Source organism: Urocampus carinirostris, chromosome 8 (assembly GCF_059441175.1).
Source record: "Urocampus carinirostris isolate Australia breed hairy pipefish chromosome 8, RoL_Ucar_1.0, whole genome shotgun sequence".
Taxonomy (NCBI): Eukaryota; Metazoa; Chordata; class Actinopteri; order Syngnathiformes; family Syngnathidae; genus Urocampus; species Urocampus carinirostris.
The window spans coordinates 18890912-18908663 of record NC_142356.1 but is presented as its reverse complement, the minus strand read 5'-3'; the positions used below and the strand labels follow the sequence as shown (position 1 = coordinate 18908663).

Here is a 17752-nt window from a genome sequence, read left to right as displayed (position 1 = left end):
TGTGGAGATGACATGAGACGAGATCCCTCCATGTTCCTTAGTGCAATCTACAAGAGGTGATTGGTCCGTTTGGTCGGGAGGGGCGGGACACCCCAAAATGTCACGGTACTCAAGTGAAAAGCGGAAATGTGGACCCAAACTAAAATAATTTATGTACCATATTTTCCAGATTGCAAAGCGCACCTGAACACCCCAAATTTCAAAGAGCGCCTTATAACCCGGTGCGCCGTGTATAACGCAAAAAACGGTGGATGAGATTGGAAATGCATGCAGTATTTATACGTGTGTTTTACTACACGAGGTATACTACAGTATTTGTGCAATCATTGATCAATTGAGAATGATTGCTGACCAATTTTTGCATGTAACGGGAATCAATCCCTGATTGCAGTGGTGAGAGCGTTGACACTTAACCACTAGACCAACAGTTATATAGATCGCATAGAAAAAAGCATTTGGTTTTATCTCATTATCAAACCATTCTTAATCACGTTGCCAGAATGTTAAAGGTGGGGAGCATAATTTCAAATTAAATATTTTCCCTGTTAAGTATGTGTTAACAATGTCCAACTGAGTTCATAGAGCCTTTATATATATTTTTGCCACCGTGCTTATCTGATTTTATCTTACTTTTATCATTGGTGTTCCGGCCATGGGCCACATTATGCTGAAGGGAAGGAGGCGAACGGTGGAAGGAACAGAGTGATATCACGCGCTTAGTTGTGGGTTTCTTTTATTCCAGGATGAAAATGTTGAAAGTAAGAGTAGGACTGTTTCAAATAATGTCCAAATGCCAACTCAAATCCCCAAAAAGATGAATTCGGGAGAGTTTATCGGAGCGCTTCTAAGAATATCACATACTTAAACGGAGCTGCAATGATTCCAGCCAGAAGGTCGCATCAGCTAGTGGAATATTTTTATACACCGTTATACAACAGTTATATACACCACATTAAAAGGATGTAGAAAGCAGAAAGTAATCCTGAAAAATATACAACGCAAGGTACAATTCATCATCAGATGCAACAAAGAGTCGTTTTCCATGTCGTGCTTTTCTTTTTTGCGTTTATTTATATCTTTCAGGAGGACTTTCTTGTTTGTCCATTCTTTAAATAGAATTTGTCTCTGGTACCATGAATAAAAATAGTGTAATGATGAAATAAAATCGAATGCTTTTTTGTATGTTATCCGTATCACTAATGGTCTAGTGCAGGGGTCAGCAACCTGTGGCTCTAGGGGTGCATGCAGCTCTTGCGCCGCCCTAGTGGCTCCCTCAAGGTAGGGTCATATATGTATTTTTTGGTCCCTGTCGGAAAAAAAAAACACCAAAAATATATGCTTAACGTTTCTCAATGCTGTAAAAATAAATACAGCGCTACTTAATAGTACTTAATACTATGAATCTTTAGTTTATAACATATTACAAAATACACATTTCCTATGAAAACTACGAAAATCCCCAAAATAATCAAGTGGTGCTCATTTTTGTATTGACAATATTGATTTTTCTTTTGGGTTATGATACATCAGTGACATCTGCTGGAAACTTGCAGTAACAGCAGGTTGAATGTACGCCTTTTGAATAAACGATATCCTTGACTTAAAAAATAGCGCTCTTAATTGCTGTTATGGATAATTATTAAAATCTGCAAATTCTCTATCCATTCTGATATATTATCTTCAATATTTGGAACTTTTAAAATATTATATGTGTAACTTTTTATAAACGAATCCTTGCATTTTTATTTAAAATACAGGGCTTTTATTTTTTGACTTTTTTGTTTGTTTGTCTATTATGGCTCCTTCAACCTTTTTGGTTGCTGACCCATGGGTTTGTGCTCTCACGGGTTTGATTCCTGTTGCGTACAATGTTTTGCGATTTTGGTCAGCGTCATTTTTCGGCTGATCGATCATTGCACTAATATTCCGTAAATAATAATAATAATAATAATAATAATTTCCTTGTATTGTCATTCTGTGTAACAATGTACACAGAACGAAATGTCGATTGCACCTGACCCGTTGTAGCGAGCCGATGCAGCCGCAGCCAACAGAGGGCGCCGCCGACCACTTTTTAAGTCTTAGGAATGACTCGGCCGGGGCGCGAACCACCGACCTCCCAGTCTCAAAGCGGGCGCCTTAAATACGGTAGCTCTTACTGAAGTTTTAATACCATACAGTCCAGTGTGCCTTATATATGACAAATATATGAGACATAACCATGTTTTGGGGGTGCGCCTTATCATGCGGAAAATAGGGTACAGTTGATATTTTGCGCTTAGTGATATTCGAAGCTTCTAATTGGGTTTGTTGCGGAATGTGAGCTTCCCAATGCGGAATTTTGACAAAAGAAGTAACAAATAACTTACAATAACTTATTTGGAGGATGTGTTGTGTGTCTGTGTAACACAGGCTTGAAGTGAGAGAGGGTGAGCGATGGTGATTGTCGTGTTCAGTTCAGTGTCTTTCCAGCAGGGGGCGTGTGAGAAGGGACTTGTTGGGAAGGAGTGACGCGTGATTTCGCAGGTAGGGTTTTCGGGGACAGGGTTGGTCCTCTGAGGGTCTTTATGGAATCTTAGCAGGCCTCCATCTGGAGCAGAGGCCCCGCAGAGGCTGCTTTCGCTTTGCATGTGGAGAAGTTGTTCCGTTTTTCTCCTGTGGGGGCAAAAAAGGACGAGAATTGTGGTCACTTGCCGCCATAGCAACAGAAGCAAAGGAGTCGGGCCAAGTTTATGCAAGTTTATCATAGTTATCAAAATAGAAAAAATGAGCAGAAAGTTTCCTGAAAATATACCACTTAATATGGGAAATATTTTATAAAATGCGGCGCAGTGGTTAGCGTGTGTGCGGCACAGTTCATGTCATGGGAACTTGTCGTGGGTTCAAATCCAGCTCCAGACTTCCTGTGCGGAGTTTGTATGTTCTCCCCGTGCTTGCGTGAGTTTCCTCCGGGCACTCCGGTTTCCTCCCACGTTCAAAAAACATGCATTTCAGGTGAATTGGCCAGTCCAAATTGTCCCTAGGTGTGAATGAGCGAATGAGTTGTCTGTCCCTGTGTGCCCTGCGATTGGCTGGCAACCAGTTCAGGGTGTCCCCTGCCCACTGCCCGGAGATGGCTGGGATGGGCTCCAGCCCCCCGCGACCCTAATGAGGATAAGCGGTACGGCTAATGAGATGAGAGATGAGATGAGAGATGTTTTCTTTCTTGAAAATATTCTTCTTAAAGAGACAGTATGCATTATTTGACCATTAGATGTCACTATATTGTGTCGTGCAACCAAAAACAAGTACTAAAAAGCACGAGGGAGAATACAAACTACGGATACTGAAAGTGGCCAAAGTGCACCATCTCTTTTCTTATTTTTTTGCCCACCCTTTTTCAACGCTTTTGTTTTTTAGCGTATCCGTAGCAGCAAAATGGCACACAATGATGTCAGCTGCCTCTAGGTAATGATCATGTAATATAAAATGAATGAAATTTTCATTTTCTACATGTATTTTTAAAAATTGCATGTTTATATGACAGTTCATATGTTTTTGCTTATTATTGAAAAAAAATATTTTTACCTATAGCAGGTGATAAATAATACACAAGGTCGCTCTTAAAAATACACTGAGTGGATTGGGTGCCAGTAGTTACCACAACAAATATTTGTGTTGCTTCAGTTAAACCCTCTGATTTCAGGGTTTGTACAGCAAGTTAAAAAAAAAACCTTTAAAATCAAGAATACTATATTTTCCGGACTATAAGGCACACCTCCAAGCAGATTTTTTTTTTACCAAAAACTCGAAAGTACACCTTATATTCCAGTGCGCCTTTTGGACTGGAAACACAGTAAATTAAATGGGGATTGCCTAATTACAATGAAATGCTTCTACAAACATTTCCCATTTAGGGAATAAGCAAGTTAATCTTGCTGTTGAACCAGAATTCACAATATGATCTATGAAATAAGTTTTTATTTTCTGAGGTTTTTCTTTTTATGCAACGCTCGCCCTTACTGTAGTCTTTATATAATGAGTCCTATAGTACAGTGCACTTTATATGTGAAAAAACAATAAAGAAAAAAATTGAGGGTGCGCCCTATATTCAGGTGCGCCTTATAGTCCAGAAAATACCGTAACAATATTAAATAAAATATAAATAAAATATTCGGGCAGAAGCCAATCCTTTTGAGTAGTTCTCGCAAACAAAACAGTATAATAATACCACTATTATTCATCCATCTAAATTCCTTTCTCTCCCTCCAAAAATGACTCATATTTTTTCAAAAATACCGAAATTACATGTACATTATTCATTTCTATACTACTTCCAGTTTGTGAAACACCCACAAGGGGGCACTAACCCTCAACTTTCATTAGAAGTATCAACCAATTGAATTAGGTTGATATCGGCAACTATACCAATATCTTGAAATCTCAATTATTAAACTTATTTTACATAAACAAAAAAATGCATCCCCTACCCAAATCTCAAAAATTGACCGTAAAAAAAAAAAGTGTAGGAAACTGTGTAAAGAAAATTGTTAGATATTTAGAAGGAAAAAGAGTTATTTGTCTAGTTTTTGAATCAAAAGCGAGTGATGAAAAAAAATAAAATGTTGTGGGAGAAAACAAAGAATTTGCTAAAATTTTGTATAATTTAAATTAGTGTGTTGTTAATGATATATCAATTAAAAAATAAATATTTAAGAGAAAAGGGCAGTTAATATAATTAAGTCAAGTCAAATTTATTTATATAGCCCTTAATCACAAAAATGTCTCAAAGGACTGCACAGGATTACAATTACAAAATTACACAATTACCTGATCTTAAACCAATTAGCATTTAAGAATGTAAAAAACTGATTCGAGTATTTCAAGGACAAATGAAAAATGTTCCCATTTTTTTCAACTAAAAAGCAAGTCATTTATTTTCCTAAAAAGCAGAAAAAACACAAGATCTTGTGGGGAGAAAATACATTATTTTATTTTATTCTATGTTTAAGTTTTGTATGTTTCAAAATAACCAATGATTTATTACAAACATAATGGCCCGGCAGTGCTTGGGGTTGTCCGGTATTCTATTTGGGAGAAGTTGTTGGGGCTGTGGTTTGTTGAAAAAGCGCCAGAGAGCCACTAGGGAGTGCTAAAGAGCCCCATGGTCGCATGGAGCTGCAGATTCCCTTGTACACGAAAGCAGATGTTTATCGATTTTATCGGTATCTATTAGGGGTACCTTGTCACTTAACATAGTTAAAACACTCCCAGACACCTAAAGCACAACTGTGTACATTTTCACAAAAAACTGTTCAGCCGCTTTAGAGCCTATAAGCCACATACAAACACATACACAGGCAATCTGGATTTATAAAGAAGTTTAGGTAGATTAGATTTAGATATTCTGTTTAAAAAAATAAGATAAAAATGGCAGAATCTTTGTGCAAAGGCATGGCATGTCAAGCACAAAAATAAAGTCATCCTTGAGAATGGAAATCGAAGCGCCAACTTGTGTTTTTAATTAAAAATAATCCGAGTCATCAATCCCGAAGCGAGCGTCTTCCTGTTAGTCGTTTTGGAAACATTTTCAGCACATGTTGCATGAAAGCTGCCGCCGCCTCCACCCTCCCCCCGTCCTGACTTCGACCGCCCTATACTCCCTTTGCAGAAGCCGCACACATCAAAGAATTTTGTCTTCCTGCTCAGGGAAAAGACTGTGCGTGTCTGTGTGTTTTGTGCATTGGACAGTAACTCGTTCTTTTTACTGTAATTAGTTTTTAATAACATTTTGTAACTCTACAGTCGTTTTAACATGGTTTGTTACTTCGCTACTAGTTAAGCACAATTCATGAATTACAATGTCTATTGTTCTTTGACGGATCTTCTTTTGCTTTCATAGTAAAATACAATTCATCGGGAACACAAAGCAAAATCTAACATTTCGGTGTTTGGATCTACATTGGTGAGAACTTCTTAACAAAAGAAGTTTTACTTCTAATGAAAATCTTTCTGGGCATTGTTAGATTGTCAAAATAGGTCGCTGAGTATGTTGTCACCATTACATAAGTTTTCCAGTTATATTAGGTTTATTATTTAATCATCACAGCATTACTTCAATAATAACATGACTTATTTAATTGCTATAAAGACACTTATGTTCTTCCACATAATTTAATGAAGTATTTACTTGCTGTATCCTTTCATATCAGTACTTCCCCCAGAAAGGGTCTTCTGATGCGTCAGCCCTTACCTTAACATACAGTTGTGACCAGTTTTAACAAAGGGTTCTTGAATAAGATGTGAGTTCCTTTCTTTGTCTGTTGAAGTTTTATGTTCCATTTCGCAAATCCACACCCCTTTCCTATTTAAACTGAGTTTAGCAAATTTCGAGTGCACTCTGATTTTGTCCTGATTTTAAACTTTGTCATAAATGTCCTCAACTGCATTGCTTCTCTCCAGTTCTGTTTTTTCTAGTCCTGGAAAAGCGAGAGATCGGAAATTTTGCCTTTTGCCTTCAGCATACAAGGGAAAATCCATGCCACGTGCATTCCCAGGGGCTGCCACTAGAGACCGCTCACCAATTGTGACTGCTTACTGCCAGCAACAGTTCGTCCAGTTTGCAAAAATAACAAAATAAAAACAAAGCGCTGGAATTTTTGTGTGTGTGTCTGTGAGATCATTTAATGTTACAGTAACTTTACTTTTAAGTGTACAGTAAAGGCTCACATATCATCAACTGTCTCTCGATTTCATACATGTTTACCTCTGGCAATTGCTCCCTATATTGTCAATTATTTGTATGAAGCAAAAATAAACCTTACAAACACAATGTGGCACCTATTTACTCACAGCAAGACACACTATGTAGAATACCACAACCAGTCACAAAGATGATCTGGCTTGGAGCCAAAATGGGCAAGACAAGATTGGTCTTTTTATTTATTATTTTCCCGTATGAAAATTGTTATGTGGCGTACACAATGTGAAATGATCAGAAAACATAAAATACGTATAGGTTGACCTGTATGCGATTTTTGCGACTCCTCATTGCAAACTTTGCCTCCTTTTAGGTAGGTGATTGTGGCTTTTCGTTTGTGTTTTTTTTCGCTTTGTGAGTCTGGGTCCGTATAATTTTGTTGGGCTATTTTCCTGTTATGTTTGGGGCTGACAAGAGCTTTCCTGTTTTGTTTGCTCCAGGGTGGTGCTCCTTTACTGTCCACCGTGTGTTTGGTTGGCTAGCCTAGTGCCAGTTTTGCCTTGTCCCTTGGGTTATTCCCTCACTCACTGTTGAGACACTATGTGATAAAAACCCACAGAACAAACTGAAAACACACAAAAACACCAGCCAAGCACGCAGACTAATTAGATTGCGTGTGCGCTAGAGGTGGGCATATCCCTGCACACACAGCAACCCCCCCCCCCTCTCGCACACACCCACTGCTCTGAATGGAAATACATTCATGAACTTTTGTTTTGCAATTTTTTGTGATATTTTTACAAAAATTACTCTTGCACATTGTTCTGAAACCATTATTTACGAAAAAATAAAGGCAAAAATGAGCCTAAAGGATTTAAAGTAACTATGGGAAGGTGGTACCTCTACTTCCCAATGACTCTACTTACAATAGTTTCAGCTTTCAAAGTACCTGAACGGGAAAATGTTGCCTCTAATTACAAGATTGCGTCTAGATACAAAGTCAAAAATACAGTATGCGTCATGATCACTGATTTGACTCAGCTGTGCCTGCTCATTTGGCACCAAGCGCCGCAGGTTCTGATTGGCCCCCTGTCACTATTTGAACACAGTCCTGTCAATCCCCTGTGGTCAGTCCGTCTGCGAACCTCAGTGTATACTAGGCAAGCCTTTTTCGACCCTGACTCCCACCTGTTTTTTGCTGCCGTCTGTCCCCCGGCTTCGACCCGTTTTTTGATCCTGACCACGTCTGCTCTCCCGTCCCGACTTACGACCCGTTTTGATCCCGACCACGTTTTCTCTCCCGTCCCAACTTACGACCCATTTTTGATCCCGACCACGTTTTTGCTCTCCTGTCCCGGCCATAGACCTGTTTTCCTGTCCTTGACACTGGCATCGCTCGCTACGGAAGATCCACTTCCGTGTTTGGATCACAAACCAAGTGCGAGAGCGACTTGCTTCCCGCGCCTAGCGAAAGCCGGATTGTGGGCGCAGCCCTTTCTCTTTCCTTTAATAAAAGTTGTGAGAAACGTAACGCAGTTGGGTCCTGTTTCCATTCTGGTCCTGACAGTACGCGCTGCTATTAGCCGCTCCCAGAGTTTCGCAAACGTAAACAAACTGCCTATCGCTTCGAATCTGCATAGAAAACTGTGCGCATGCGTGCTCTCAGCATCTTTTTCGTGTCACCGTCACAGGTCAGAGTTCACAGATTTGAAGGAGGAGGGTTTCTGGCGGGACGCAGCCATTATTCAGTCAACCCAAATACATTTTTTTAAGCAAAATTCTTTAAAGTCTCGGAATTTTGGGAAAGGAGAAGTGTTGACAAGTCGGGCCATCTTTGCCTCTGCCTTACGCATTTCCTATTGACAAAAGGCAACAAAAGCAGACGTTATCGGATCAGTTTTTCAAAAAACTGCAGGATGGGGTAACACAATTACTTTTAAATGAAGTAACTAGTAATTGTAAGTAATTCCTTTTTTTCAGTAACACTTTGTGTTTGGCGCTGTCGGCACGGCTCCAGCACTTCACAAGGTCCATCCGACACAAGCAGCAGGATTCAGGAGCAACTTGACCCTTCCTCTCCACCTCCTCCCTCCTGCATTAGCACTCAGGAATGCTGGCTAGCCTTCTCCCCTGCCCATTTTTTTCTCCTTTTTACAGGAAATGAAGCACTCCTCTGTTCGCGCACACACACAAGCATGCAAAGGGCGATCCCTATCCCGGGACCCGAACTCTCCGCCGAGCGTTTGAAGTACGTGAGGTTAAGATAACTGGCGCGGCCTCGGGTCTCAATCGGCGCTTTCAACCTCCCGCGCGGCCAATCAAAGGAGGCCGCGGCTGGGAAAGGCCCACCTCTGAAAAGCCAGATCGACTCCCCAACCCTCCCACACATGCAACTTCTCTCTTTTGGTGCTATTAGGAAGGAGAACTTGGAGGACAAGTTGGACCTTTTGGCAAGAGCTTGGGAGTGAGGCCATCAGGGACAGAACAGAAGGACAAAAGTATAGGGACATTATCCAGTCCTCCAAAAATGCGATACATTTTTATTGCATTGTTGTTTGCATGTTTGAGATGATTACATGCATAAAAACCATCAGCAGGTCTTTAAAGTCACACTTTGTTTAGAACAGAGGTTGACAAACTTTTTGAGTCACGGGCCGCATTCGTTTTACCAATGTGGCCAGGGGGCCAGTATTGGAAACCAATCTAATTTTTGTAATTTAGGAATGAATAATACATGCAGACAGCTACATGTTTTATTTATATTTATACTGGTATATATTTTAAACCCCCCACCACTAGATGGCACTATATTGTCTAATGTGAAGGAAAACCAGTGCCACAGAACAAAGCGTAGCAGTTAGTTTTTAGACAAACATGGAGGTGACCTTAGGTAGGGATTCTACTATATAACATTGTTTTGACCTATGTTTTTTGTCATTGGTATGATAGTTCAGGTATTTTTGCCTAGTATTCAAATCAATGTTTTTTTTTTACTGAATGAAAGAATTCTTGTACCACTAGGAGGCACTAAATATTACACACTGTCCCTTTAAATAGATTGCCATCATCAAATGGGTTTTGAAACACTATCAATTAAAGAATAATAACATATTGGGTCCCTGTTTTAAGCACTTCATTTGATATTTAGTTTTTGTACTTTTACTGTCGTATACTTTTTGTAGTTTTTCTGTAGTAAGATTTTTGTAGTATGAGTTTAATAGGGTTTTCATAGTATTACGGTAATACCATTTTTGTAGTATTTCTGTAATAACGTGTCATAATTTCCGCAGTGCATTTGCTAGCACATTCGCCTGACACTCTAAAGGTCCCTGGTTCGAGACCTGGCGGAAACATATGTTGTATTGGAGAAGGATGGGTGCCACCAGGCTGTACTTGCCCAAGACGTACCACAGGAAATGATGCCCCCACAACCCTTGTGGTTAAGGGATCCAACCAACCATTTGTGTTGTATTTCTATAGTAGTATTTATCTAGTGGTATTACTTTAGTGGCAATTTTGTAGTATTTCATTAGTATATCATAAAGAAAGCAAAAAAATCCAGTTTTAAGCACAAAATCTGTTGTTTCTTTTGCAGTAATGTTTTGATATCATTGTAGTATTTTTGTGGTAGACACACACAGGGTCTATTCAGTACTATATTTAGTATATATACATATATATATACTAAATATAGTACTGAATATATATATATATATATATATATATATATATATATATATATATATATATATATATATATATATATATATATATATATATATATATATATATATATATATATATATACTCACACACACACAAGAGTAGATTGCCAGATTGCCGTACCGCCAATTGGCCTTTTCTTTCGGCGCTTAGGAAATACTATATTCGTAATCTCTATGTAACTATGTGGTATTTAGTATGGGGACATGGTCCCCAAAGACGTGATGTAAACAACTCGGAGGAGAGCGAAAAAAACGCGCCGCTATAAAAAGCGTCAGCTGTGCGGAGACACAGTGTTATACCCAACACTGAAAATAACACTTAAGTAAAATAACACTTAAAACAACAAAAAATATATGCCATTGGAATGACAGGTTATAAAAATAAGGTAGTCTTTTTTTAGACTTATAATGACAAAATGGGGAAAAAATAAAAATAAAATTGGGCAAGTTAGCAGAAAAGAAACCAAACCAAAATTGTCATGATTGCTGATTCAGGGCACCAGTGACTGCCCAATTGGCGCCAACAGCCCTGAGTGCTGATTGGTTCAGAGACTCTTTTGAAACCCACGGCTTCCAAGAGGAAGCCGTCAGGCTGTTTGCGAACCTATGCTCCCAGCTAGGCAAGCTCATACCTTCCGACATTTTCCTGCCCTGTTTTCTCCTGCCTGATACCTGTTGCCAACCCGTTTCTGGACCCGTTTCTGCCTGCTCTGTCATCCTGACCACCGACCTGTTTTGCCCTGTTTCCTCCCTGATACCTGTTGCCGACCTGTTTCTGGACTCGATACTGCTCTCCCTTTCCAGCTAGTGACCAGTATTCCTGCTGCCTACGATTATCCTCGCTCGACACGGAAGTGCCACTTCCGCGTTCCAGCCACCTGCTACCCGTGTCCGTCGATCATCGGATCGTGGAAGCAAGCACTGCTCTCCATCTTTATCAATAAAACTGAGTAAACGAACGCTACAGGATCCTGTCTTCGTTTCTGGCTTGTGACGCAAAATAAATGTGAAATGAAATGAAAATGAAATGATCTGCACTTATATAGCGCTTTTCAAATCAAGACTTCTCAAAGCGCTTTACAGTGTGTTTCACATTTCCCAATAGCAGACGTGCAGCCATGTAAGGCTAACCTGCTTTTTGGGGGTATTAGGGGTTCAGTGTCTTACCCAAGGACACTTCGACATGTAACACGGAGGAGCTAGGATTCGAACTGCGATCTCTTGATCCCAAGACGAGCGCTCTACCTCCTGAGCCACTGCCGCCTCAAATATTAGAAATGGAAAATCTTGGAAGTCAGGCAGCCACCTGGTTGACTTTTTGCAGCTGTTGTGCCATCCGGCGGGTTTTTCAAAAGCGGTAGTAAAGTTACGCTGGGGAGGGATAAAAACCAGCAAGCCCATTAAAGGACGCACCTGGAGGAGGAGGTAGAGGTTCTGCACACTCAGCGCTTTCTCAATATTTGGACTTTTTTTTCAGGCGGTACGGAAAGGCTAGCCAGGAAGGACTCGGACCTGAACCCGCCCGCCCCGAACCGCAGGCATGCGTGGGTGTGACTAATGGGAGGCGCTAGCCACATCAGACGCGGCCGGGGGCCACCACGGGGGGCCCGCATGGCTCAAGTCTGGCCGATCCGGGGGCCGCGCCTTCAAAGAGTCTGAACAATCACGGGCCCCTTCACTGTGGTCCCGCAGGCCGAGGGTGGGGGGCTTGCAAACTTGAAAGTACTTTCAGGACTCGTGTTTCTTCAACACTCAACTCTTTCTTTTCAAAAACAACTGCCTTCAAATGTAAGCGGGGTGGAGTTTGGGGGGCGGAGAATTGAATACAAAATCCCGTGCTCTTAGAGTTAGGGTTTGGCAAGGTCCTGCTACTCGGACTCAGGAAGCGTAGGAGACGTGACAAAGGGTCTGCCGGAGTTTGGCGCCTCCCTTCACAATGGGCCCCTGAGGGGGGGCCGACAATCGCAACAGAGCAGACTAAACAAGGCCACGTGTCAACAAACACAGCCCGGCCTCCTTCTCATGGTGGCTTCCTCTTATAGGAAGGATGACAAATATCACACACAAGAGACCGTCACATGCGATGAGCATCAAGTACTTGTTTAGGATATAACGCGCACTAAGATGAATGAACCAATCATTTTAAAATATAGGAAATAAAATAAGTACTGGTTTTGCTTGCAATAGAAAAAATACTGAATATATTGTTTACAATATTGTGACAAGAGGTACATACCTGTCAACCTCCAGGGCTCCATGCCCTTACAAACTGTTGTATTTTCCATTACAAAATACAAAACTATCTCACTCTTTATGTTTATTTATGTAGTTTAACATGTTATATTTTACATTTCTTTCGTTATATCATATATATTGTTAATAAACATTTTGTTGTGAGATGCTGAGTTGCTCAACATGAATGAGGTTTACTATAAAAAAGGTTCAAAAATTAAGTAGCTTGGGGGTTCCCCGTTGAAGAAAAAAATACATGCGAATATAATTAAGTACAAATAATATATTTTCTTTTTCAAATTATTAATTCATTTTCTGAGTTAAATTATAGTTGGTAATATACCGATCAAAGGGATAACCACAAACCGGTCTTTTTTCATATTTTCCTTTTATACTCCCTTTTTTTCTCAACCTCTTTATACAACATAATAATTCGTAATATAATGCATCAAAGCAAGTGAGCCGTTTGAGAGCCGGCACTCTTTAATGAGTTGAGCCGAAAAAGCCAGTTCTCCAAAAAGAGACGGACTTCCTTTCACTACAAAACTACCACATGAAATCCGAGGCGGCACATGCATGCGCACAGTAGCATCAAACCGCTCGCTTCGTTTGCAACGGGGGAAAAAAACGATACCGAGATAGAGGCTACCGCGGCAAACTCATTTGACTTGATTGATTTGCCGCTTCGTGATAGTCGGTGTATACCGGATGGTACCCATCATTGACAAATTTGCGTTTTTCCGTACAGATTTTCTTGTACGTTGTTCACGTCTTAAGATGTATAATAAACGTACTTTGTACGGTAAAAACTTACATGTTGACAGGTATGCATTTAGATGAATGAACCAATCATTTTAGAATACAGAAAATAAAATAAGTACTGTTTTTTCTTGCAATAGAAAAAAATACAGAATGTATGGTTTACAATATTGTGTCTAGAGGTATTATCTTAAGCCCAAGACTGACTCTAGCTCTACCCGAAATCTGATCGAATCTCTTATTGTGCCCTTCAGTGCCAAAGCTACATGCAAAATGTAAAGAATAAGCAGAAAAAAGCACTAACTGGTCAATTTATCTACAAATTTAGCCCATATTTGCAGAAATAATAATAATGTTTTATACTCTTCTCAACCCCCCCCAAAAATATGAAAAACGAGCATGATGCAATTTAAAAAAGTAATTATTTACTTAAAACGTATCGGGGTGTTTTAGGGAGAAAATCCATGCGTCCATTCACCCAACTCAACCATCCATCCATCCATCCATTGATTTATTAATTTTTCAACCAATCCATTCATCCATCCATCTACCAATCCATCCATTCAATTACCATCCCATCAATCTATACATGCCTCCCACCAATCCCCCATTCTTTCGATGAACAACCCGTCTATTTACTCATTTATTTATCCAACCATCCACCCACTCATTTATCCATTAGATCATCTGTCCACCCAAATGTCTATCCAGCCTTCCATCGTTGCACAGATCAACCCGCCCGCTCATACATCCATTCATCCATCCATTCGTCAACCCATTTATCCATCCATCCATCCTCCTTACCTCCCTCCCTCTGTCTGTCCGTCCATCTATCCATCCATCTATCAATCCACCCAGAATGCAACTCAATCAGCATCACACCAACCACCTAATACAGCCCATCCTATCCATCCATCTATCAATCCACCCAGAAAGCCACTCAACCAGCATCCCACCAACCACCTAATACAGCCCATGCCATCCATCCATCCATCCATCCATCCATCCATCTCTCAATCCGTTCTTCCTTACCTCCCTCCCTCTTTCTGTCTGTCTGTCTCTCCATCCATCTACCAATCCAGCCAAAATGCCACTCAACCAACATCCCACCAACCACCCAATACAGCCCATGCCATCCATCCATCCGTCCATCTGTCCGACCTTCCATCAGTTCTTCCTTACCTCCCTCCCTCTGTCTGTTCATACCTCCAACCGTGCATCAGTCCCTCCTAACCCCCCTCCCTCTGTCTGTCTGTCTCTCCATCCATCTACCAATCCAGCCAAAATGCCACTCAACCAACATCCCACCAACCACCTAATACAGCCCATTTTATCAATCCAGCTTATCAATCGATCGACGATCCATCCATCCATCCATCCATCCATCCATCCATCCATCCATCCATCCATCATCCATCCATCATCCATCCATCCATCCATCCATCCATCCATCCATCCATCTATCCATCCATTTGTTCTTCCTTACCTCCCTCCCTCTGTCTGTTCATCCCTCTGACTGCCCATCAGTCCCCTTCTTACCTCCCTCCCTCTGTCTGTCCGTCTATCCATCCATCAATCAATCCACCCTAAAATTCCACTCAACTAACATCCTAACAACCACCTAATACAGCCCATCTCATCAATCCATCGATCGATGATCCATCCATCCATAAGTCCGTCCGTCCGCCCATTCGTCTGTCCATCCAACCATCCTTCCTTCCTTCCTTCCTTCCTTCCTTCCTTCCTTCCTTCCTTCCTTCCTTCCTTCCTTCCTTCCTTCCTTCCTTCCTTCCTTCCTTCCTTCTTTCCTTCCTTCCCTCCATCCATCCAAACTGCTTCTAATAGCACTATGGTGAAGTTAAATCAAACAACCCCAGATGTTCGACGGGTTGGGAGGAAAACAAGGAATCGCGTGATTTTCCTTTTTTTTGGTAACATTTAAACGGAGCAAACCTCAACGCAGCTCTGCGGGATCTGCATAAATTGAGGGCTGGGAATTGCGGCAGGATGGCGGGCATTATGCATACGGCGTCAAGGGCTGTCACCAAGAATCAAGCGAGGTGTCCATCCTGCTGCGGCTAGGCTCTGCTAATTATTGGATCAGAGATAGACGGGCTTCTTAGCGCTTTGAAAGCCAACTGTGGCGAAAGGAGAAAAAGAAAAACGGATGGGAGGAGGGGAAAAAAAGAGGGAAGATGGCCAATTTGGGGAGCTAGTGGGTCGTAAATCGATGGACGGGGTGGAAAGCTTTGTGGCATTTTTGACGTTAGAGAAGATTAGTCACAAGTGACCGGCTTTTTGGAGGGTGGAATAACAGGATGCCAGAAAGGGGGGCAAATACCCACCTGTCCATTTTCAATGGCCTCATTAGGGCCGGCTGCAGCTGACATTGGGACAAAATGGGTCAAATTGTTAATAATAGTAGAATGTTTTAGAAAACGCCTTTTTATTTTAAAAGATATAGAACCGTAAAGTTTTCGAAAGCTGGCAACTCCGCCGTGATCACTACATTAAAGACAGCGTCAAATTCTATAAAGGCAAAGAAGCACATTGAAAAAAATCACTTGATGAGATGGTAAATGTTGACTGTACGGCGCAATAATGAAATCAATATAATCAAATAAAAATAACAGTTCTGGATTTATCCATGTAATCAAAATTGATAAAAAAAAGATCTTTCTTTACCATCACTGCCTCAAAACACACACAACTTAATGGAGACAATGACTATGGTTATGGACCTTACTTAGGATTAGTCTGTTATTCTTATTATTATTGCCTATGTGATGACCTATAAGGAAGTAATGCAATGGATGTGATTCTTACCATTTTCTCAGATGTACGCCGTTTTCATTCTCTGGCCCGTACCTGCAGAAAGCAGCATTTTTTAAAACTGGAAGATAATTGAGGCAGCAGAAGCTCGTTTATCTGTCGGTGGGTTTAAACAAATTGAGAGAATGACAACGCAACCCCCAAAGTCCAAAGTACTGTTTGAAATTTTATCCAAACCTATTTGCAAGAAGTTACTTTTTCTTAAGCCTCCTGGAGGGCCAGATTATAGATGAAGAACCAGGACTTGACTAGGATTTACAGAGCAGTTTAAGATTTTTTGCCAAATAAATGATAAAGTTTGAAGTTACCATTCACTGTAGAAAATCTAGACTGAAAATAAACAAAGAACAAATAAAATATTTTCTATTAATATTTTGCAAAATCGGGCAGCACGGCGGCACAGTGGTTAGCGCGTGTTCGGCACAGTTCTGAGGTCATGGGTTCAAATCCAGCTACCGGACTTCCTGTGCGGAGTTTGTATGTTCTCCCCGTGCTTGCGTAGGTTTCCTCCGGACACTCCGGTTTCCTCCCACATTCCAAAAACATGCATTTCAGGTGGCCGGTCCAAATTGTCCCTAGGTGTGAATGAGCGAGCGAGTTGTGTGTCCCTGTGTGCCCTGCAATTGGCTTGCAACCAGTTCAGGGTGTCCCCTGCCCACTGCCTGAAGATAGCTGGGATGGGCTCCAGTACCCCCGCTACCCTACTGAGGATAAGCGGTGCAGATAATGGATGGATGTTGCAAATTCCAACTCTTTTTCCCAATTTCTTGAGGATAAAAAAAATAAATAATTTTGAGCAATTGATAGAAAAGAAAAATATTAAAATATATGTATCTTTATTTGACAAATAATAATTAAAAAAATATGCAAAATGGGAAAAAGTAATGTATAATTTTATCATAGTAATCTGCCAAATTTACATGACATGCTAAATCAAAATAGTAGAGTAATTTGCCTCTCGTTCCCCCAGCTGAATTTAAGGTTGCACAATCAGATATGTAAAGAAGAATACAAAAATAAATAATACGTGGGAAGATAAAAATGTCATAATTTAACTCTAAATTGTGCTTTAAGGCACTTATATACTGTAAATACTTTGATTTGGAAAGAAAATGCAATAAAATTAGGAAATAGTAGAAAAATTTCCATTGCTATACAATAAAACATAGACAGATACCAGAATTCAGCTCTTTTTAATAATTTTTGAGAAAATATAAAATATAAAGTTTTTTCATTAAAATTATCCGTAAACGATGGTAACTCAATATTCTTATATATAGTGGTTGTATGTAAAAATGGCCAATAGAGAGCAGTAAATTCTTGTGTCGGTCACTTATACGAGTGCCAATACCTTAAAATAAGGCTGGTATTGTCACTGATCCGATACTTAAGATACTATAAAAAAAATTGCATAACAAGGGAGAAATATGTTGAACTTGACTTTGGAAGTTGCACTGTTCGATCTAACGATAACGTCATCAGCTAATTACGAGTAGCGCGTCTCTTAAATCAATCTAAAGTGAGC

General features: G+C 40.4%; 1 protein-coding gene across 10 annotated transcripts in view; it reads right to left on the bottom strand.

Moving 5' to 3' along the window:
• Nucleotides 1-2146: 2146 nt before the first annotated feature.
• The window catches only part of lef1 (lymphoid enhancer-binding factor 1), a 106790-nt gene continuing 91184 nt past the window's right edge, over nt 2147-17752 (bottom strand). For 4 of the 10 annotated variants that reach the window (XM_088341854.1, XM_088341856.1, XM_088341859.1 and 1 more), the window contains exons 10-11: nt 16222-16263; nt 2147-2655 (exon numbers count right to left, since the gene is read on the bottom strand). In XM_088341854.1, the coding sequence (XP_088197980.1) occupies nt 16229-16263 (35 nt within the window). In that variant the 3' untranslated portion in view covers nt 2147-2655; nt 16222-16228. Of the gene's footprint in view, nt 2656-16220; nt 16264-17752 lie in introns of those variants that run through there. The other 6 variants (XM_088341851.1, XM_088341852.1, XM_088341853.1 and 3 more) reach the window with 2 other exon arrangements.